At 45.8% G+C, this 24,638-nt stretch overlaps 1 protein-coding gene across 3 annotated transcripts in view; it reads left to right on the top strand.

Moving 5' to 3' along the window:
* The window catches only part of COL4A6 (collagen type IV alpha 6 chain), a 4,024,271-nt gene that overhangs the window by 2,764,754 nt on the left and 1,234,879 nt on the right, over window positions 1-24,638 (top strand). For all 3 annotated transcript variants that reach the window (XM_044057202.1, XM_044057203.1, XM_044057204.1), the window contains one exon: window positions 7,240-7,423. In XM_044057202.1, coding sequence (XP_043913137.1) covers window positions 7,240-7,423 — 184 coding nt within the window. The remainder of the gene's footprint in view (window positions 1-7,239; window positions 7,424-24,638) is intronic.

A 24,638-nucleotide genomic window follows, 5' to 3' on the forward strand; every position in this document is an offset into this window, starting at 1 on the left:
TCCATGCCATACTTAGATTCTTCTCCTTTTTACAATTTTTCTTTATGACTTTATTTAACAACAAATGATCTTTTGTTCCATATGACTTTCTTTTTTACCCTTATGTTCTATTGCCATGATTGAGTTTTCTTCTAAATGAATAATAGCTCTGTCAGCATCATTTCCAGTGTGTAGTTTATACATCATCAGAAGGCAAGTTTTATTGGTATGTAGTTTTTAGGATGCTTGCAAGATCACTCTAAAGGAGGAATATCATTTTCCCTGTTATTAACCAGGTTGGTGTCTGTTTGGGGTGCACATATAAATAGTGCTTATTCAGGGCTAAATCTTTGTGTAAAGATGTTAAGTTAGGTACTGCACCTGGGCATGGTATTTCTAGTTAGGAGCTTTTCATAATTTTATTTCAATTTCTCTGGCTGTTCTTCATCCCATTTCATATTACCAAATGTGATGACCTCGTAGCAACCAATGCCATTTAATGTGAAGAAGATGCTGTTACCCAGTCTGTTTTAATGAATAATCCACAAAACACATCTTTGGCACTAAGAGCATAAAGGGAGTGTGCTACTGTCCTGGGTCTGGGTGTCCAACCTCCACACCCAAATTCGACTGCACACACTTCACTTACAGAGCCACACCAGTCTCTCCATGAACCAATGTCTCCCAGCACCCCTTTATCCACAGTAACTGCTTTTCACTCAAAATATTATTTTTCACATTCACACAATTTCCAGGGAAGGCTGTTGAATCCTCCAACTCCATAGAGCTTTCTTCCTGGCCCTGCTAGTACTGCCACTACTCTGAAGAAAGTCAGAGACTTCCAGTTACTGGTATGCTCTGATTGTGCCACTTGATATCTCTTTTACAGGTTGTTGTCTGGAGTAGTCTCAAACTCATGGCCCTTACAGTGTGTTATTCCTCAGTATAAATCGTTACCCTCTTCTCAGTTACGCAACAGTGCATAAATACTCTTGTATTAAATAAAGAAACAGGATAATGACATGACTGTCCAAAGTATTGCAGCTTGTGGGCTGCAAGAGCATGGAGATGTACTGTTATTTATTGATTAAAATGTTTAGAAGAAAATATAAGGACTTTCCGATGTTCTTCGTGTTTCACTGTTGCAGTCATTACATTTGGGGTAATCCTGCTGGCAGGTTGCCCTCAGCCGGCCTGAATTCCAAAGTCTTGGGTCCTGCGTTGGCTGCTGTCGCCCCTTCTCTGACGTTAGGTCATCAGGGGTATAAAAGAAGCAGCCGACACCATTTTCTTCAGTCTTTCTTGCCGCGCGGTGCCCGAAGCAGAAGCAGTTTGCAAGGGCCGGTCGGCCGACTCCTGAGATTTTCGTGTTTGAGTTTCAGATCCGAAGTCTTCAATAAAGCTAAGTACCCCATTGGGGAAACTTTTTTCTTGTTCCAGACCGATGTCATAAAAAGTTAATAATTGTATTTCTTGTGGAAAGCAAATACCACATAAGGATTTTCATTCTTACTGTATTCCTTGCCTAGGCCCTGATCACAACGTTACTGGTTGTCGTTTTTGTGCTAGATTTAACCAACGCACTATTAAGCGTCAGTATGATTTTTGCTTTAAACTTTTTGGACACCAGTTTAATTATCCTGAAATGTCATTGGATAGCCATCCGACTACCGGAGTTTACAAAAAACGCAAAGAAAAGGATAGAGAAAAACAACCGAGGCCCAAAACCGACGATGAAGCTTCTCCTAAGCCAGTCGCCGGTTCTCAGTGAGGCACTTTTGCAGCCCCTGACGCCTGCTACTTTAGAGTCGCAGGCCACTACCGACTCCCACGTGGAGTCAGCCATGCCACTGGATACTCAAGGTATTGGAGACTTGGACGCTAATCCCTCAGATGGTCCAGAGCCGCTGAGCAGGTACCGGCTTCTGAGGGTGTATTCAGACCCAAACATCTTTACATTAAAATGACTTCAGCTTCAAAGGCAAAGGCTAAAGCACCTTCTAAAGCAAGGAAACAAACTCAAGAGCCACGTGGACAGGCTTCTATGCCCAAAAAACAGATGCTCAAAATGGCTGAAGACTCGATTACCTTGATCAGGGATTCCCATCCCCCTCCTGATAAGAGGCCTAGGCAAGACACTGACTATGAATCTTCAGATCAGGTTTCTATTTCTTATGGTTCCTCTTCTGAGCAGGAATATTCTCTTCTCCCCATGAGGATTCTGATGCTGAAGAATCTATACCCTCAGCATCTCCTCCTGAGGACTATTCCTTTGGGGAAACCTTGCATACCATGAGGGAGCATTTCCACTGGGAGAGAAAAGATTTTTCAGAGTCTAAGAAGAGGCTCAGGGATTTTCTTTTACTACCTCAGCACAGGCCTCTAGCCATTCCACCTGTGTTAGACATTGTAAATTATGTGTTTCCGGAGTCTAGTCTGACTCCTGACTCCTTAGCGTTGGGAGGGTGGCCTAATGGTTAAGGTGCTTGCCTTGCAATCACAAGGTGCAGGGTTTGAGTCTCACAAGGGATAATTGGCTAGGCTTAAAATGGCTCGCAAGGGCAGTTAGCTTAGTACTAATCTATGAACCTATGAACCTTACTCCCATCTCCAGTTAAGCCTGACAGATATTACAGGGTTCCTGAGTCGCACAAATTTCTTTTTAAAAACTCTGCTGCTGACCCAGAAACTATTTCACAGGGTCCAAAGGGAGTTAAGGCTTCCACTGCAAAAAACCCAACCCCCTGATTCAAGGGCACTGGATAGATGGGGAAAAAAGGTTTACACATCTGCAACTTTGACTGTAAGGGCCTTAAACTGTCAATTTCATATGCTTAAGTATCAGCAACATGTCATGGGATTGCTTAAACAGAAAATGTTGTTAAATTCTGAATGTGCAGAAAGCAAGGAAATGCAGGATTTATTGTATGCAGCAGAACAAGTTGGAAAACATACTTTGCAATGTGGTTTTGATTCTTTGGAGGCCTCCTGCAGGGCCGTAGTTACGGGTTCTGTAATTAGGAGGCATGCTTGGTTAAAGGAACAAAATCTGCTTGATCATGTTAAAGTTAAATTACTAGATGCAGCTTTACAGCATGATACTTTGTTTGGTGTTAAGGCAGAAGAGGTGTTAAAGATAATGGAGGACAAAGCTAAATCTATGCAAACGGTCAAAGATTTTTTACAAGTACAGTCACCTAGGTTTAGTAGACAATGGCCTACAAAAAATCGGTCCTTTCCTGTGACAGACAGACCTCAAAGGGGCAGATCCAGATGCCCTAGGGGCAGATCCCAGGCGCAAGGTTCTTATAGGCCCAAGCAATGGGGTGCTTCTACCTCCAAAGCTGGAGAAGATAGATCACAAACATACAGAAAACAGTCCCAATGACTTCCCCCTGCCTGCACCAAGCACTTATCTTCTGGCAGCACCTTTAGGGGGAAAATTAGCACTTTTTGTTCAAAATTGGCACATCATAACCCAGGACAAGTGGGTACTAAACATAGTGTCACAAGGCTGCAAGTTCCATTTCCATACTCTGCCAGAGGCAAACAGCTGGCCAGATCTTTCAAAAAATCAATGGCAGAGGCACAAAAACAAGTCTCATCCCTCATGGACATGGGGGCCTTTCAGCAAGTACCAGAGCAAGAGCAGGGACAAGGATTTTACTCAAGACTGTTCTTGGTACCCAGAAAGGGCAAGGCCTGGAGGCCAATACTGGACCTATCTATTCTGAACACTTTCCTGGATATTCCAACATTCAAAATGTTGACTTTGCAGCAGCTTCTGCCCATGCTGGGCAATAATGCTTGGCTTGTGACTTTAGACCTAAAAGAGGCATACCTGCATGTTCCAATCAGACAATCATGCAGAAGATACCTAAGATTCAAGGCTGGTTCAATGCATTACCAATTCTCTGCACTGCTCTTTGGCTTATCTACTGCGCCCCGGGACTTTACAAAGTGCCTGGCACCAGTAATTGCATTCTGCAGACAAAGAGGAATACAAATATATCCTTACTTGGACGACTGTCTCATTCAATCAGAGAACAAGGACATTCTTCTTCAACATCTGGCATTTGTGAAAAGACTTCTAACATGCCTAGGGTACACAGTCAACAAAAAGAAATCAAAACTCTTACCCTCACAAGAGATAACATTCCTGGGTGCAAGCTTGAATACAACTGCCCAAACGGCTTATCTCATGCCAGACAAACAAAGGCAACTGACTACCTATTTCAAAATGTTGGCAACAAAGGCCCAGTTATCTGCAAGAAAAATTCTGCAGGCTTTGGGCTTCATGGCATCCTGCACCCTACTAATTCCATATGCAAGACTGCATATGAGGAAACTTTGATGGTACCTAAAAAGTGTTTGGACTCAACATTGCCACAGCCTGGAAACAGTCATTACTCTCATTCCCTGCCTGCAACAGGAGTTTAGATGGTGGGCAAAGGCTTGTCACCAGAACAAGGGGCAGCCATTTACATTACCTCCAGCCAGGCAGACACTAACAACGGATGCATTAGACTATGCCTGGGGAGCCCACATGGCAGGAAGATGCATTCAGGACACATGGTCCTCAAACCAAATGCATCTGCATATCAATCAAAAAGAGATGTTAGCTGTTCAAAATGCCCTGACAGCCTTCAAGGACCTACTTCATCCGGGACAACTACTGATAAAGACAGACAACACCATGGTCATGTGGTATATAAACAAGCAGGGGGCACACATTCTTACCCCCTTTACAGACTAGCCATGACCTTGTGGGACACAGCTTTGACTTACCAAGTAGATCTGCAGGCACAATTCCTGCCAGGAAAGGAAAATACTCTGGCAGACAAACTAAGCAGAATCCTCATGGATCCCTACGAGTGAAAGCTGGATCCACAAGTCTTCAGCATGTTAACAAGGAAATGGGGATGCCCGGACATAGATCTGTTTGCCTCCCCTCTCAATTAGCAACTAAAAAGATTCTGCACAAGGACTTATCACAGACAAGCATGGAAAGTGGACGCCCAATCTTTCAGTTGGAAAAAACTATCAGTATATGCCTTTCCTCCACTGCCTCTCCTCCCCAAAGTGCTCCTAAAGGTCAGACAGGAGAAGCCAAAGATGATACTGATTGCCCCAGACTGGCCACGCCAGTACTGGTATCCAATACTACGAAACTTATCTCTATACCCAGCTTGGACCTTACCTCAAATACCTCGACTACTGTCCCAGCAAAACAATCAGATCATGCACAGCCAACTCAGGACATTAAACTTGGCAGCATGGCGGATAAGGTAGTCATACAAAAAACACCACTCAGTAAAGCTGTGATGGATGTCATTATGGAAGTGAGAGGGCGTAGTACTAGAAAGTCTTATGCTGGAAAATGGAAGAGATTCTGTGCCTGGAACCAGGCACAAGGAACTGATACAGCGGTACCAAATATTCCTCAGATTTTGCAATACGTAACTGAGATGCTGGACAAAGGCCTATCTTTTTCATCAATTAAAATTCATGCCTCTGCCATTTCAGCTCATTACAGTACAGAGCCACCACTTTTTTCTCACCCTTTATTAAGGCAGTACCTCAGAGTAGCCAAAAATTTAAGGCCCCCAAGGAGACTACCAATACCTGCATGGGACCTCAACTATGTCTTGGAAAAGCTCACCCTGCCTCCTTTTGAGCCAGCTGCTACTGCTGATATGAAGTTTTTATCTTGGAAAACAGCTCTGCTCTTAGCAATTACTTCTGCAAGATGAGTTTCAGAGCTACAGGCACTCATGGCTGTGGAACCTTTCATCATATTTCATCCAGACAGGGTCTCTCTGAGGACAAACCCAACATTTATGCCTTAAGTAGTGTCCAGTGTGGCTCTTAACCAAGCCATCCATCTGCCAACCTTTTACCCAAATCCACAGAACAAGGGGGAGAGAATTCTGCATTCTTTGGACATACACAGACAGCTTAGATTCTACTTGGACAGAACTAAAGCTTTCAGGAAGACAGAGCAATTACTAGTGGCATATGTTGCAGGATCACAAGGAAAACCTATCTCAAAGCAGACTATTTCTAAGTGGTTAGGCCACTGCATTCGTTTCTGCTACTTACACCATGGCAAGCCAGTGCCTAAGGGCATTAGGCCTCATTCCACCAGAGCTGCAGCCACCTCAGCAGCCTTTCTCAGGGGAGTACCAACCAGAGGCATTTTAGAGGTGGCTACTTGGAGTTCAGTGCACACCTTTACAAACCATTATCATCTGCCACTCTACTCTAAATCCAGGGCAGGCTTTGCCACTGCAGTTCTGCAGGGTCTCATAGCCGCTCCTACTGCTGTCTAGTTCCAGCCTCCCAACGATAGCTTTGGGACTCTACCCAAATGTAACGACTGCAACAGTGAAACACGAAGAACATAGTACAGTTGTGTACACTTACCATAAATGTAGATGTTCGAGTGTATTCACTGTTGCAGTCCAAGTTACCCACCCGCCTTCCCCCTTTTTTCTTTTGGATCTTATCTTTCCTTCTCTGATTTATACTACCTATGTGGTGTATTTGCTTATAGATGAAGGTAAAATTTATATTGGTGTATTTCTGTATATATATATATATATATATATATATATATATATATATATATATATAAAGCTTGGCTACCCTTTTTGTGGGCATCTGACATCTGGGGCAAGAAAAACTGAAGAAAATGGCGTTGGCTGCTTCTTTTATACCCCTGAAGACCTGATGTCAGGGAAGGGGCGACAGCAGCCAACGCAGGACCCAAGACTTTGGAATTCAGGCCGGCTAAGGGCAACCTGCCAGCAGGATTACCCCAAATGTAATGACTGCAACAGTGAATACACTAAACATCTACATTTATGGTAAGTGTACACAACTGTGCTTTTGTGATACTCTTGAAATTATGGAAGCATAGTAGGGATTATATAACCGCATATCCTGTACTTCTGTCCACTTTCTTTTAATCGGTTAGGGTACATTCCTTTCTACTTATTTTATTTATCTTTTATAAAAATTAATCTGATGACATCAATTTCAATTGAAGCATCTAAGAGAGATCCTTCATTATGTCCTCTTTCTATAGATATGTTCTAAGGTTAGTAAACTGGTGACATTTTCGATCCTGTGTCTGAAAACAGTTCCGTTTACCTTGTAGCTTGGTGTAAGAAAATGAATGTATCTCTTAGATATCTATTTGCTTCTCTGCAGTCTACATGTTAAAGATTTTATTTTTTCTTTTATCACTTTTCATAGGGTGATAGTGAACAAGGTATTCCAGGAGACAAAGGTTTTCCAGGCCTGCCAGGTTCAAGAGGCAGACAAGGTGACACAGGTTTTCCAGGCATTGGTTTCCCAGGATCTCCTGGCTTCCGTGGAATCCCAGGTGATCCAGGATCAGATGGTTTACCAGGAAAGAAAGGGCCCCCTGGCCCAGCAGGTATAGCTTTTCATAACTGCTGTTAAACCTTTAGTCAGATAATGTAGATGTTATAGTGTGCCTTAGCAAGGACTATTGTGTGCATATGTGTATATATTTCTGTGTGTGTGTGTGTGTGTTTGTGTATGTGTCTGTGTATGTATATATGTATACATATAGATATATATATATATATATATATATATATATATATATATATGTATACATATATATATATATGTATATTTCTCCATAAATATATAATAGCATGCGCAATCAAGTCTTTTATAAACCACTATATCTTAATGTATGAATGGATGTATAGAAATTGCCTTTTATCAACTGTAACGGCTGATTTTATAGACAGCTGCCCTTTTTCTTAAAACATAAGACTTGATTGCAGAGCTATTTTACTTCATATAATATATTAAGCTCACTATGTTAATGTAGGTCAGGAGTACACATATAGTTTCAGCATAGTTGTCATCTTTGCTCCTGTAAGAGAGAAGAGACTTATTTTTGCCACAAACAAGTTAATTTAATAGATATCTCAAATGCTAAATGTTATTTTTGTCTTGGCTGTAAATTTAGTGAACATCTTCGCTGCAGAACATGATAGTTTATCTGTATTTTTATTGACTTTTGGGCTAAAGGGTACATTGCCTACAACCTGTAGAAATAATGACAAGAGATGTGACTAGTAAATGTCCTAAGTTGTCTAGTTTGCCTCATGTTAGAATTACATGAAGGCTTGCTGTTGGGGATTACCCTGCATCAGCAATGATATGACCCTGTAAAAGTCACACATTACTAAAACTGAAGTAAGGTGATAGCAACAACTCTGATTAAACTAGGACTGATATACATTCAGCATTTTAACTGCAGTGTTTCTCCTGTACTTCTCAGCTGGTCTTCATTCTTCACGTATGCTGAGCCCAAGGCTAACACTTTCAGACAGGAATTTCACTTGATATTGCACATGTAGCTATGTTATTCAGTAGGACCTGTGTAATTTCTGGCTTTATGACTGGAAAACCTTAAGGTGCTAATGGGTAGTTTTGTGAATCTCCTTTCACAAGGAGAAAGATACACTAAATTATGATAAAAGAGAAATGGGGCCCTGTCAAATATAATCCACCTGGCATTGCTCAAGCCATGGAATAGGCTCTATTAGGAGAAGGGCCATCTTTGTCAATAATTGGACTAATGCTGATAGGCATTAGGCATCTTGTTATGTGCTGCTTCCCCAGGCTACAGGCCCCACCCTTTACCCATAATGATATCTTTTGTTAAGTGTGAAAGCAGAAGCATCAAACATGGTTATATGATGCTTTTTAAAAGACTACTGTTTCTGTGAAAACAAAATTGGGTTTGTTGTTAAATTTAGTATGTACATACATGCACACAGGTTGAGTTCCCTCGTGAGGATGTGCAGGTAATGTGGATAAAGAGATTTAAAAAAAAATAAGAAAGGCCATTATATTTTTACCTTTATTCTTGATAGTTTTACCATCCTGAACTTGCCTGTCTCTAAGCCTTTGGCATTTTTCTCACCTCATCTTTCCTGTGGTATATTACTTTCTGCTTTGCTACCGTGCAGCTGTTATTGTTCTACATTTTTCTGCTACTTGCACAAGAGTTTTCTAGAAGTGGAGAATAAAACTTTTAAGGCATAAATATCGATGTTAAGTTGTCATTCTCACCTGCATTCTTGCTGGATGGGTTCGGAGCCGATCCTCGGCCTATACTATAGCTCGAGAGCTATTTTTACCGGCTCGAGGCAGCCCTATAACCCACAATACCATACGCTAACTCCCCAGATCTCGTTTGCCGCTTCGCTGTGAGGTTGCCTTTTTTACCGGCTCAGGTCAGTAAAGAGAATTATTTTCTATAGAACTCATTTTCAGGTAATTTTTCCAGATAGATTCCCTTTGTTAGGTCCCTATTGATTGTTTTATTCATTACAGCCCTTTTGTAGCCCTTCTTCCCTTCTTTAGTTAATTTTTATCTTTGGGCCTACGGGCTTTACCTTAGTTTTCCCCACCCCTTACAGTGCCTGTGTGTGGGTTTAGTCAGTTCCCTTAACTTTTGTCTAGTTTTAAGTTGAGTGTGTGTGTGGACTGACTGTGATTACTGTGTTTCCTGTTGTTAGGACTATGTCCAAAGACACTAAGGTCTCGGGATTCAAGAAGCGTGACTTGTGCGGTCAGAAAATGTCTCTGACAGACGGTCACACTTCTTGTGTCTACTGCTTAGGGCCTTTACACCTGCAGGACTCTTGTTCCATCTGTCACGGGTTTAGTTCAAGAGTCCTGCAGGAGCGTCGTAATAAGCTCATCTTAAGGGGCTTATTAAAGCCTGATGACTCCCCGTCCAAGTCTGGCTTGGGGAAGTCTTCAAAAACCGCCAAACCCTCAGCTCCAGCTTCTGAGTCAAGGGCTGGCGTTATTGAGATGGCTCCGACATCAGTTCCAGTCGGATCCGAGGCGGGCAAAGTGGTATCCACTCCGAAACCTGCATCGGAACCGACCCCAGAGCGATTGGCTCCGAGATCCCCTCTCCTATCGGAGCGGAGTCATAGGACTCACTCATCTAGGTCATCCAGGCTTTCCGACCACGACATTGAGAGGGTGGTCAGTAGGCTCATAAAATCTCAGGCACTAGCCCAAATGCTCCAAAGCCCATCTCACCAGACTGTGGCTCCTTCGTACGGCTATCGATTCCTCCTCCGATTCACCTCTCGAGTTCGGAGCCGGAGTTTGTCGGAACTGTAACCTTGCCCACGTTGGAGCCGATACTTCCACCTTCGGCTCCGGTGTCGTTGGCTCTGACCTCTTCATTGGTTCCGTCCGTGGAGAGGTCCGTGCACCGGGACTCCACTCTCGGCTCCGAGGGGGCGAGTGGCATTGGACCCTTGTCCGACCCTGCTCTCCCTCTCGGAGCTTTGGCTCTGGTTAGTTCGGCCCCGACATCATTCTCGGAGCCTTCTCTGTCAGTGCCGGGAGCGGTTCGGGTCTCTTCGGAGCCGGGCTACCCTTGGTACCTGATAGGGGAGCCTTCGAGGTGATGAGGAGCATGCTGGACCCGGTGTCCACTCCAAGGTTAACTTCTGCAGCTCCTCCCTCTACAGTGCCTGTTACGGTCTCTGGCCATCCTCCTGCATCTGACAGCAGAGATCCAAAGCGTAGGGTACCCACTTTGGGTGTCTCCTCCTCTTCTCAGGCCTCCCCTGAAGCTTCAGGGGAACCCCCTAGGAAAAGAAAGTGCAAGAGGAAGCACATAGACTCCCCCGAGTCTGTCACGTCGGACACCGACTTGGATGAGTCGGAGGGTTCCTGAGATCCCCCTCTGAGGATGTCTCTTTTTCAGACATCCTAGAGATCCTAAAACAGAGGGGAAATTGGTCCACTCTCAAACCCTCCGAGGACGAGTCGGTTTACCTTAACGCCTTTGGATCTCACCCTTCCACCTCCTGGGTGTCTCCCCCTTTCGACCCACTAATGGAGGTAGTGGCTAGAAAGGCGTGGGCAGCTCCTGATTCAATGGAACCTACCCCTAGGAGGCCCTCTAAATTTATTTCTGCACCAGAGGACAAATCCTTTCTCACCAAAGGTGTTTCAGTTGATGCTATGATGGTAGCAGCAGCCACTAAGAAGGAATTGGCTGATCCTTCTGTACCTGTTCATCCTCCTAACAAAGAGTCCAGGACCATGGACAGGTACGGCAAGCAGACATTTGCTTCAGCGACCTTTACTATGCGATCGCTGAACTATTTATGTCATTTCACCCACCTTCAGAGAGATTTGCTCAAAGAACTGGGTGAAACTGTACAGGATCCTTCTGCTGTGGGGTATCAGGACAAGATGAACTCCCAGCTGGCCACCCTGAACTCCATTGTTAACTCCTCCATGCGGCTTATCTCCTACGCAGCCGATGCAGCGAGTAGGGCTGCAGGCACAGGTGTTGCATTGAGACGTCACGCTTGGATGCGACTCTGTAACTTTGCTGATCCCTTCAAGGCGTCCTTCACCAACACCCCCTTTGATGGTTCAGAATAGTTTGGACCTCAGGTGAAGAATACCCTCACCAGATGCGAGCAAGATGGTAAGTCTCTCTCTACTGTGGGAGTCCATTTTTCCACACCTTCTAGACCTTATCCTAAGGGACAGAGGGGTGGAAAGATGTGGTTCCGCAAACCTCAGGGAGTCGCGCCTGCCACATGTGGTGAATTTCCCCACAGAGGCAGAGGGGGGAATAATAACAGATGCCGCCCCAGGGACAGAGGGGGTCCACAGAACCAGGGTTCCAGGGAATCTTTCCCTGACCAACCCTTTCAGCATCCCTGAGAAGCTGCCCGACTGTCCGCCTTCGGAGGTAGTCGAGGGAAGATTATCTCTGTACCCGGAAGCCTGGCAATCCCTCTCCCAAGACACATGGGTACAGAAGATCATATCCGAGGGTTACAAAATTCCCTTCACTTCCCCTCCGGTACAACTGCCAAGACCCCTACCAGACATACCACCCACACAAAGGGGTCAGGCACAGCTAGAAATAAAAAAGCTGTTAGAAAAAAAGAGTCATCCAGGCAGTTCCAGCAGATCAGCTTGGATCCGGAATCTACTCCAGATTCTTTTTGGTACCAAAAAAGACTGGAGACTGGAGACCCATTTTGGACCTCAGCAGATTGAAAAACTCTGTTCAAAAGGCAAAATTTCGGATGGTAACACTGCAGTCCATTCTACCCTTTTTGGGCAGAGACAACTGGATGTGCTCGTTAGACCTCCAGGACGCGTACTATCATATAATGATACACATGCGCTCCAGGAGGTTTCTCTGCTTCCGGCTGGGAGCCAATCATTACCAATTCAGAACCCTGCCCTTTGGTCTCACCGCAGCCCCCCGGGTGTTCACCAAATGCTTGGCAGTGGTCATGGCTCACCTGAGACAAAAAGGATTCCAAGTGTTTCCATATCTAGACAACTGGCTCATTTCTGCTACCACCAAGCAGCATCTTATAATGGCCAGGGATTACACTATTCAACTTTGCAACAATCTAGGTATTTCTATAAATTTTGCAAAATCCTCCTTGTCGCCTTGTCAATGTTTAAACTTCATAGGCGCTGTATTAAACACCACAGAAATGTCTGCAACATTACCACCTCAGAGAGTGACAGACATAAGGTGGAATTTTCAGTCCCTGTTTCAGTCCAACAGAGTTCAAGTTAAGCTAGTATTGAAAGTGTTAGGCCTCATGGCAGCGCCGATTCTTCTACTCCCATTAGCCCGCTTCCACATGAGGCTCCTCCAGTGGATGCTGTTTTCTCAGTGGTCCTTTCAACAGCTCCCAATGACTCACAACATCTTGATAACCCCATCATGCAAGAATCATCTCTCCTGGTGGATGGTTTCCCCTCAGCTTTTTCAGGGCAGACCCTTTGTTCCCCCCCCCAGTTGCCACGGTGACAACGGATGCCTCCCTGTTCGGGTGGGGGGAGGGCACTATCAGGGCAGGTCGGTCCAGGGCACATGGAAACAATTAGAACGCCACCTGCACATAAATGTCCTGGAGATGAGGGTGGTGCTTTTAACGTTGCAAGCCCTTCAGAGCTCTCTTCCCACAGGGACTATAGCAATTCAAATGGATAACATGACTGTAGTGTGGTACATAAACAAGCAGGGCGGAACAAAGTCCTACCCCCTATGTCGAGAAGCACTCAGACTTTGGCAATGGGCGATTTTCTCTCAACGGTTTCTGATAGCAACGCACATCCCCGGGAAGTCCAACGTCATAGCAGACAGATTGAGCAGAACTATCCTCATGTCTCTAAATAAAGCGGTAGCAGACAGAATATTTCAGAAGTGGGGCCAGCCTTGCTGCAATCTTTTTGCAACTTCTCAAAACAGCAAGTGCCTCGACTTTTTCACACTCTTTCCTCTACCAGGCCATGCCCCCAGAGACGCTCTTGTTCACGATTGGCCCCGGGGTCTTCTATATGCCTTTCCTCCCTTACCATTGATCCCACAATTAATTCAGAAAGCAACCGCATTGAGATCCAAAATGATCCTCATTGCTCCGTTTTGGCCTCGACAAGTATGGTTTCCGTTCCTGCACAGTTACCTACTGGAACAGCCTTGGCATCTGGAACCCCTTCCAGATCTGTTGACCCATTTCACGGGCAAGATGCATCAGTCTCTTCATTCCCTCAACCTCACAGCTTGGTTGCTCCACTTCCAGCCATAGCCAGGCTTCCCCTTATTTCTCCTCCTATCCGTGATATAATTCTGGCTTCCCGTAAGTCCAGTACTAGGAAGACATATGCGAGTAAATGGAAGCGTTTTTCGCTCTGGGCACAAGCTAGGTCCTTAGATCCTTTCCATGCACCCATTCATAAGGTTCTAGACTTTCTGGTGGAACTCTTTCATTCAGGGTCATCGTCAGCCACTATCAGGGTACAATTAGCGGCCATTGCTAATTTTCATGTGGGGCTCTCAGAAGCAAATATTATGTCCCACAAACTCTGTAAAGCCTTTCTCAAGGGCATCTTTTTGCTTAGACCTCCAATTAAGGATCCGCCCCCACAATGGGATTTGAATTTGGTTCTAACCTCATTGATTCTGCCTCCCTTTGAACCTGCAGCCTCTTGCTCCCTCAAGCTTCTTTCTTGGAAAACTCTGTTTTTAGTAGCCATAACATCTGCCAGAAGGGTATCGGAACTTCAAGCCTTGTCTGTCCGTCCCCCTTATTTGGTCTTTCACAAAGACAGGATAACTCTCAGAACAAATCCTTCCTTCCTACCGAAAGTGTCCTCTTAAGCAAATCTAAGCCACTCCATTGACTTGCCTGTCTTCTTCCCAGACTATTCCAACAGGGCTGAACAGAAATTACATTCATTGGATGTTCATCGCCAACTACGGTATTATCTAGACAGGACAAAACAACTCAGAAAGTCAGACCAGCTCTTTCTCTCTTATGCTGCAGGAAAGAAAGGGCTTCCAGTATCAAAGGTTACTATCTCCAGATGGTTGACATCTATTATTACTTTTGTCTATGAGTTGAGACACAGGCAACTTCCGTCTAGGCCTAAGGCTCATTCAACCAGGGCACTATCAACATCAACGGCCTTTCAAGCAAGGTTACCATTAGATGCCGTATGTGCAGCAGCTACATGGGTTCCCCAACATACTTTTATTGCCCATTACAAACTTGATATAGCCTCCAGAAATAGAGCTGACTTTGGTTCCACTGTACTCAGGAGTCTGTTCCATTGAGCCACCCAGGACCAAGGTGCTAGGGACGCTGTCCCATCCAGCAAGAATGAAGGCGAGAATGACAACTTAACATTAAGAAGTTATGTTCTTACCATAATGTTCCATGTTAGTTGTCTTCTTCTCGCCTTCTTTCTTGCGTCCCTCCCTCCTGCCCCCTAGCCTGGACAGACTTGAGGTCTCTGAGTCCTTCAATTTCTTGAGATACAACATGTTACGGTTTCCCCATATTTAGTGTTACTAGCAGGGAGTCCATACTTGCAAATGAGGACTATAATAATATATTTATACTATGTCTTAGCTTCCAAATGAGATCTGGGGAGTTAGCGCATGGTATTGTGGGTTATAGGGCTGCCTCAAGCCGGTAAAAATACCTCTCGAGCTATAGTATAGGCCGAGTCGGAGCCGAGGATCGGCTCCAAACCCATCCAGCAAGAAAGAAGGCGAGAAGAAGACAACTAACATGGAATGTTATGGTAAGAACATAACTTCTTATTATGAAATTCTGCAATAAGATAAGCATTTGTGTGTTCATTGCTTGGGTAAACAGAATTTTTCTGCCACTTGTGTTATTTGTAAATCTTTTACTCTAATCACTGTTAGAGATGGCATGAAATAAGTTAAAGTTAATTAAAATGGAGCAAGATTCTGCAACCACTCTTGATAAAGATTTGACCTCAAAAGCCCTTTCATGATTTATTCCATTAGTGTCAAGGGCTGAAACCATTGTTGCTTGATTCGGATCTCCCAAACTTAAGGACAAGTTAACAATAACAGAAAGAAGAAGAAATGTAATACTGCCAATGTTATGAAAACATTTCTAGGTCCCCAACCATTCATCCATCCATCCTTCCATCCATAACCCCTTATGTTAAGTTGTCTATCTCGCCTTCATTCTTGCTGGATGGGTTCGGAGCCGAACCTCGGCTCTGACTCGGCCACTCTAAAAGCTCGAGAGCTAGTTCCACCGGCTCGAGGCTCCCTTATATCCCACAATGCTAGGCGGTAACTCCTCAGATCTCGTTTGCCGCTATAGCGATCGAGGTGCTTTTCAACCGGCTCGTCAGGTTAGTTTTAAAAACTAGTTGTTATCTTAGATAGACCCCCTTTCAAGTTACCTTTTCTTCATAATTTTATAAATTACGTAGTTTCCTTCCATTCCTAGTCTAAATTTTGTCCTTTTTTTCCTAAACTCACTAGAGTTCTTCCCTTGGGCTTTAGGCCCAGTCCCTCCCTTCCTAGTAGTTGGAGTGACTGTGTTTTTGTAGGGATTTAATTTGTCTAAATTACTTGCTAATTTAATTTAATTTTAATAAGTGTAATCGGTGTGTGTGTGTGAGTGTGTGGTTACACTTTTTCTTCTTTAGACATGTCTAAAGAATCAAAGTTCTCAGGCTTTAAGAAGTGTGACTCGTGCTGTTAGAAGATGTCTCTGACAGACGGTCACACTTCTTGTGTATACTGCCTGGGACCTTTGCACCTGCAGGACTCATGTGCTGTTTGCCATGGCTTCAGCCCTAGCGTCCTGCAGGAGCGTAAAAATAAGCTCATTCTAAGGGGCTTATTGAAGCCTGAGGGTCCCCCGATGCAATCTTCGGGGAAACCCTCGAAGCCTACCAGACCATTGGCTCCGGTATCTGAGTCGTCTTCTGGGGCTTCGAAGGCTGTTCGAACATCGGCTCCAGCTGGAGCCGATGATTCTCAAACTCATGTCCCTGCTATTTCCTCGGCTCCGGCTGGAGCCGAGGTAGACACCGGTGAGTCTGCTCCGATCAGATTGTCGGAACCGACCTCCAGAAAAAGGTCCCGGTCACCATCTATCGACTCCGTTCATTCGGCTCCAGCATCACCTTTGTTGTCTGAACGGAGCCATAGATCTCACTCCTCTAGGTCGTCGAGACTATCAGATCATGACCTTCAGAGGGTAGTGAGTCGACTTCTTAAGTCCGAGGCACTGGCCCAGATGCTTCAAAGCCCGACTCAACAGTTGATGGCTAATCCCATCACTCAGAATGTTCCTCCTCTGACTCCTTTGAGTTCGGAGCCGGGGCGGCTTGGACCCGAGACTGTGGCTGCGTCGAAGCCGATACCATTGTCTTCGGTACCGCCGTCTGCTCCGATATCTTCCTTGAAGGAATCTCGGCGCCGGACTTCCCTCATCGGCTCCGAGGGGGCGAGTGGCATCGGACCCTTGTCTGACCCCGCTCTCCCTCTCAGTGCTTCGGCGCTGGTAAGTTCGGCTCCGACATCGGCTTCGGAGCCATCACTGTCAGTGCCGGGGCAGGTTCCCAGTTTTTCGGAGCGGAGACTTCTGGCCTTGCCTAACAGGGGTGCTTTCAAGGTCATGAGGAGCGTGTTAGAACCTGGTTCAACACCACAGTCGGCTCCATCTGCCCCTCCCTCCATGGTGCCTCTGGTGATTTCTGCTCACTCCCTCATCCCGGATCGTAGAGAGCCAGGTCCTCAAGTATCCCCAGTGGGGATCTCCTCCTCTTCCGAGGCCTCTCCTGACCAGGTAGGAGAGCCTCCTAGGAAGAGGCAGTGTAAGAGGAAGCACATCGACTCCCCTGAGTCTGTCACCTCTGACACTGATTTAGAGGATTCTGAAGGTTCCCCTCGTTCCCCCTCTGAAGATGTCTCCTTTGCAGACATCCTCGAGATCCTAAAACAGAGGGGGAATTGGCCAGCCATCAACCCTTCAAAGGATGAATCGGTGTATCTTGAGGCGTTTGGCTCTTGCCCTTCCATCTCCTGGGTGTCCCCTCCCTTTGACCCCCTTATGCAAGTGGTGGCAAAGAAGGCCTGGACGGCTCCTGACTCTGTGGACCCCACCCCCAGGAGACCATCAAAATTTATCACTGCCCCCAAGGACAAAGAATTCTTGACCAAAGGCGTCTCTGTGGATGCTATGATGGTGGCTGCGGCCACCAAGAAGGAGCTAGCTGATCCTTCAGTGCCTGTCCATCCTCCTAACAAGGAGTCTAGGACTATGGACAGGTACCGGAAGCGGATGTTCTCATCAGCGACCTTTTCTATGCGTTCGCTGAATTACCTGTGTCATTTCACTCATCTCCAGAGAGATTTGCTCAAGGAAGCGAGCGAAATGTTAAAGGATCCAACAGCTGCGGGTTTTCAGGATAGGATGAACTCTCAGCTGGCTACCCTCAACTCAATAGTTAACTCCTCCATGCGCCTCTTTTCGTATGCGGCGGATGGAGCGAGTAGAGCGGCAGGTACAGGTGTGGCCTTACGTCGGCACGCCTGGATGCGGCTATATAATTTTGCGGACCCTTTCAAGGCGTCCTTCACTAACTCCCCGTTTGATGGATCATACCTCTTTGGTCCTCAAGTGAAGGAAACCCTGACTAGGTGCGAGACTGAAGGCAAGACTCTCTCTGCCGTGGGAGTCCATTTTTCTACTCCTTCTAGGCCTTACCCCAAAGGCCAGAAGGGGGGAAAAATGTGGTTCCGCAAACAATCTCAGGGAGATTTGCCTGACGCACAGAGTCGGTTCCCCTCTAGAGGCAGATGGGGGAACAATAATGCTAGACGCCGTCCTAGAGGCAGAGCGGGCCCGCAGAATCAGGGCAGTCGAGAAACCTTCTCCCTTTCAGCATCCCTGAGGGGTTGCCCGACTGTCCACCTTCGGAGGCAGTCAGGGGAAGATTATCTCTGTACCCAGAAGCCTGGCTATCCCTAACTCAAGACAAGTGGGTACAGTCTATCATTTCCGAAGGCTACAGGATCCCATTCTTTCTCATTCCAAAGCAATCCAAAAAATCCCTTCCAGACGTTCCACCCAGTCAAAGGGAGCAAGCAGCACTAGAAATTTCAAAGCTGCTTGCAAAAAGAGCCATTCAACCAGTTCCAGCAGACCAACAAGGATCCGGAATCTACTCCAAATTCTTTTTGGTTCCAAAAAAAACAGGGGACTGGAGACCCATTTTGGATCTTAGCAACTTGAACAAGTTTGTCAAGAAAACAAAATTTCGGATGGTCACGCTGCAGTCCATTCTACAACTGGATGTGCTCTATTGATCTCCAGGATGCATATCATCACATCAGAATGAGCCGACGCTCCAGGAGATTCCTCCGCTTCAGGCTGGGAACCAGTCATTTCCAATTCAGGGCCCTGCCCTTTGGACTCACTATAGCCCCCCGAGTGTTTACCAAATGCATGGCAGTGGTCGCCTCTCATCTGAGACGACAAGGATTCCAAGTGTTTCCGTATTTAGACGACTGGCTCCTTACAGCCCCCACCAAGCATCTTCTGCTGCTTGCCAGAGATTACACTTTTCACACATGTCAAGCACTAGGCATTTCAATAAATTATGAAAAGTCTGTCTTGTCGCCTTGTCGTGTTATTACCTTCATAGGCGCAAATCTAGACACAGTCAACATGTCACCACACTCACAGAGCAGAGAATAGCAGACATACACAGACAAGTCTCCCTTGTCTTGCGGAGCAACAAGATCAAAGTCAGACTGATCCTAAAGGTATTAGGGATAATGGCGGCTGCTATCCCTCTCCTTCCTTTAGCCCGATTCCACATGAGAATTTTACAATGGATGCTCTTCACACAATGGTCATACCAACAACTTCCGATGTCCCATTCCATTGCGATAACACAATCGTGCAGGAATCATCTTTCTTGGTGGATCACATCCCCCCAGCTCTTTATGGGGAGACCCTTTGTTCCTCCCCCTCCGGTTGCTACACTGACAACGGACGCCTCCCTGATCGGGTGGGGGGGGCATTACCAGGGCAGGACGGTCCAGGGCACGTGGCAACCTTTCGAACGCCACTTGCACATAAATGTTCTAGAGATGAGAGCAGTGCTTCTAGCGTTGCAAGCCCTTCAAGACTCTCTTCCCAAAGGAACTATAGCAATTCAGACAGACAATATGTCTGTAGTGTGGTACATCAACAAACAAGGCGGAACCAGATCCTACCCCCTATGTCGAGAGGCACTCAGACTGTGGCAATGGGCGATTTCTTCTCAGCGGTTTCTGTTAGCAACGCACATTCCCGGGAAGTCCAATGTGATTGCGGGCAAATTGAGCAGAGCTATTCTCATGCCTCACGAGTGGTCTCTGAAGAATTCAGTGTTGGAAAAAGTTTTTCGAAAGTGGGGCTGTCCATGCTGCGACCTTTACGCTACTCCCCAAAACAGCAAATGCGACGATTTTTTCACCCTCTTTCCCCAACCAGGCCACCCCAGCAGAGACACTCTAGTCCACGATTGGCCCCGTGGACTTCTGTATGCTTTTCCTCCCTTCCCACTGATATCTCAACTAATACAGAAAGCCATCGCTCAGAAAGCTTCCATGATCCTCATTGCCCCTTACTGGCCTCGACAGGTTTGGTTTCCTTTTCTTCACCGTTATCTGTTGGAGCAACCTTGGCATCTGGACCCAGTTCCAGACCTCTTGACCCATCAGTCGGGTCAGTTGCACCACTCCCTCCCTTCTCTGAACCTCACAGCGTGGTTCCTCCAATTCCAACTCTAACCAGGCTTCCTCTAATATCTCACTCAGTTTGAGATATTTTGATAGCCTCTCATAAATCTTCCACTCGGAAGATTGATCATAGTAAGTGGAAACGTTTTTCCTGTTGGGCGCAGTCAAAGGATATAGATCCTTTCACTGCTTCCATTCAATCAGTTTTAGACTTTCTAGCTGAACTTTTCCACTCAGGTTCGTCTCCATCCACCGTCAAAGTTCAATTGGCAGCAATATCGAACTTTCATGTTGGGGTCTCAGAGTCCTCCATTATGTCTCACAAACTCTGCAAAGCCTTTTTAAAGGGAGTTTTTCTCCTCAAACCACCTATCAGGGATCCTCCTCCTCAATGAGATCTAAACTTGGTTCTAGCATCTTTGATTCTTCCCCCCTTTGAACCTGCGGCTTCATGCTCAATGAAGTTACTATCTTGGAAAACACTCTTCTTGGTAGCTATTACTTCAGCCAGAAGAGTCTCTGAACTCCATGCTCTGTGTAGTCGATCTCCTTATCTCTTGTTTCATAAGGATAGGGTGTCCTTACGTACTAACCCGTCCTTTTTGCCTAAGGTAGCTTCACTGGCAAATTTGAATCAAACCATTGATCTTCCGGTGTTCTTTCCTAACTATTCGAACCGATCAGAACAGAAATTGCATTGGTTAGACGTTCATCGCCAACTTAGGTTCTATTTAGACAGGACCAAACAATCCAGGAAGTCTGATCAACTGTTTGTTTCCTATGCAGAAGGTAGAATGGGCCTTCCAGTTTCTAAGGTATCTCTTTCTAGATGGCTTACTTCATTGATCACCTTTGTGTATGAGATCAGACATCAACAGTTGCCAACCAAACCCAGGGCTCATTCAACTAGAGCTTTAGCCACATCTATAGCTTTCCAAGACAGACTGCCTATTGATTCGATTTGTTCTGCAGCTACTTGGGCTTCTCCCCATACTTTCATTTCTCATTATAAGTTGGACTTCGCCTCTAGGGACCGAGCCAACTTTGGTTCCACTGTACTCAAGAGTCTGTTCCGATAGGCCACCCGGGACAAGGTGCTAGGGACGCGGTCCCATCCAGCAAGAATGAAGGCGAGATAGACAACTTAACATTTAGAAGTTATGTACCTACCATAACGTTCCATGTTAGTTGTCTTCTTAGGTTCATAGGTTCATAGGTTCATACTAGGCTATCTGCCCGAGGGCATTTACAAGCCTAGCCCATCGTTTTGTGGCTTACGCCACCCCTTTAGTATGGGGAACTATACCCATTATTTTGCTGTGCCTCTGTCGAGCAGTGACATTGAGGTAATCCCTGGGGTATATCTGCGATCTCCCATCCATTGGTCAAGATTTCTCTTGAACAAGGCCAGCGAGGTGCTCTGCCTCACATATACCGGGATTTTGTTCCACAGCATAGGGAGTCTTTGGGTGATAAATCTATCCCTCCAGCACGCCCTATTAATAGCCGTGTCGAGGTTTAAGTCTCCCGCCCTTGTGGCTCTGATGGATCTAGATTTTTTGAGGTGAAGCATATTCATCAAATCTGGGTTTGACATGGCCTTGTATGTTAGGCAAAGGTCACCTCTGAGCAGCGGTAAGTGACTGAATAGAGCTGGAGTTCTTTCAGTCGGGCAGCATAGGACAGATTTTTGAGACCCTTTATCCTTTTGGTGAGGAACTTTGTGGCCTCTCCAGCTGCTGCAAGTGTCGGGTCAGATACATTCCGAATGGGGCATTGTACTCAATCATTGGTCTGATGAGTGATGCGTAAAGGGAGACCATGACCTCCCTTGATCTAGATGAGAATCCCTTCATGATAAGGTGGGCAATGTAGAAGGTCTTCCTAACTACTTTAGCTACATGGGTGTCGAATGATAGACTACTATCAACCTGGGTCCCCAGGTCCCTGATAACTTCTTCTGTGCTCAGTGGATTGCCACCTATTTGGTAGCTAGGGGTAACCTTGTTTTTCCCGAAGGGTATGACTATGCATTTTTTGGCATTTAACTTTAGGCCATGGCTCTGGCACCAGTTATCCGTTTCTGTGAGACCCTTCTGAAGGATATCTGTGTCAGATGTGTTTTCTACTATGGCGCCCAGTTTGCAGTCATCTGCAAACTTTGTCAGCCATAACCCTCCTGTGTTTGCTTGTACTTCGGAAAAGTAGATGCCAAACAAGAGTGGGCCCAGGACTGAGCCCTGTGGGACACCACTTGTGACAGGCTTTGAGTCTGACATGTGCCAGCAACTCTGACCCTGTGGGTTCTGTCACTCAGCCAGTTTGCAATCCATCTTGTGATGTATGGGTTAACATTTAAGCTGATGAGTTTTTCAATGATACCCGAGTGGGGTATTGTATCGAAGGCCTTCGCCAGATCGAGGTAGGCTGTATGGACTGCCTTTCCCTCATCAATGGCTTTGGTGACTGTTTCGAAAAAGTCAACCAAGTTTAAAAGGCATGATCTGCCTTTGACAAAGCCAAACTGGGTTGGATCCAAAGTCTGCAAATTCCCTATGTCTTTATTTATGAGGTCCATTATGATCCTCTCCATGGCTTTGCAGATAAGGCTTGTCAAGCTAATGGGCCGGTAATTTCCAGGGTCGGTGGAGGCACCGCCTTTGTGAAGTGGGACCACAGTTGCAGTGCGCCACTCCTGGATGTATCCAGAGGTAAGACTTTGATTAAACAGCTGTCCTAGCTGTGGGTTTAATTCATCATTGAGTTCATGGAGCACACAGCCGGGGACACTATCGGGTCCCATGGATGCTGTGTTTTTTGCTTTGGAGAGAGCAGTTCTCACTTGGGCGTTGGAAATGTTTGGGGGGCTGCAATCGTTTGGTATAGATATCTCACCTTTTGGGGGGGAGGGGGGGGAGAAGTTTGCACTGAACCTGTCAGCCAGTATGTTGGCAATGTCTGTAGGATCAGTAATCTTCACATCATTTTGAACTAGTTCTGAGCATATCTGGGAGTTTCCTCCCAGGTTTCTAACATAGCTAAAGAAGGCCTTATGATTGTCTTTTGAGTCTTTAGCTATTTTTCTCTCAAAATTTGCTTTGGATGATTTTATGAGAGCTCTTAGTTTTTTACTTGTAGTGATCAAGGGTGTCTTACCTTTTAAGGATTTTGCTCTATCTTGTAGTAGCTTCCTCCTTTTGTTGTAGAGTTTGTTTATGGCTGGGGTCCACCAGACTGGACGCTTGCCTTTGGTACAAAGAGTCTTTGTTTTTCTTGGGATTGCCTTATCCATGCAGTCCTGCAGGTGCTGGTAGAAGGCATTTGTAAGTGATTCAGCGGCTTGAGTACTGTTTTCCGCCGACTCGAGGGCCTTAAAGGAGACCACACTAGTCTTTAGAAGTGTGAAGTCGGCTTTCAAAAGTTCTTTACTGTGGTCTTTTTTATTTCAGGTGGGGTGGGATGAGGACCTCCAGCGAGATTAGTTTGTGATCTGATCTCACCAGTGAGGGGTATACTTCCGGTGTTGAACATTGTGCTCCCATGTTCGTGATGATGAGATCAAGTATGTTATCTCCTCTTGTGGGGATGGTGACTAGTTGTTCCATGGCATTTGAGTTTATGAATTCCAGGAACTTTTGGGCTAGGGTGTTTGGGCTTGAGTAGTGTCCCCAGTCTATATTAGGGTAATTGAAGTCACCTAGTATGATGGTGTTTGGTGATACATTTATCCCTCTAGTGTTTTCAGGAAGGCCATGTGAGGTTCCTGAGTTTGTGAGGGTGGCCTGTAACATGCTACAATTTGCAGAGCAGTCTTGCCTATGGTTAATTGCACCTGGATGGTCTCCGATGCATCGTGCGTTGCCACCAGTCTTGAGGTGTGGGTGTCCTTGATGAATATGGATACCCCCTCCTTTCTTGGTATTGTCCGGATTTTGGGGCCGAACGCATGATATGAGGTAAAACCTGATAGTGCTGGGGTGCTCTCAGGAGCCTTGAACCAGGTTTCTGTCACAGCACAGACATCGATGTTCTCCATACTGAGAAGGGCCTCGAGTGCGTGCATTTTGAGATTTAGACTTCTGGCATTGAGCAGCATTACCCTTAGTTTTTTCCTTTTTGTGTTCTAGGGTGGTAGGTTTAGAATTTGAGCCTTGCCTAAAAAGGCACTATGGGGGTGGCAAGAGCCTTTGCCAATATCCGAGTCCCAGGGTGACAGGTGCAAGCCGTCCCTTGCGAAGCAGCGTGGCTTGTCCAGCATGTCATCCCAGGCAGACAGACACTGGATCCCCTTTGAATGACACCAGTGTTTAAGCCAATTGTTAAAGCTGATCATCTTATCTCTGTATTGTGGCATCATTCTTGGTGAAGGTAGGATACTGCTCAAGGTCAGGGTCATACCTGCCTGGGCTACATAATCAGAGAGCTCCTCAATGTCTCTTTTCATGTAGTCCAAGGAGGTACGCCTCAGGTCGTTTACACCAACGTGGACAATGACTGAGTCATATTTGTA

Source organism: Protopterus annectens, chromosome 15.part0, assembly GCF_019279795.1.
Source record: "Protopterus annectens isolate FY-2018-M chromosome 15.part0, PAN1.0, whole genome shotgun sequence".
Lineage (NCBI taxonomy): Eukaryota > Metazoa > Chordata > Ceratodontiformes > Protopteridae > Protopterus > Protopterus annectens.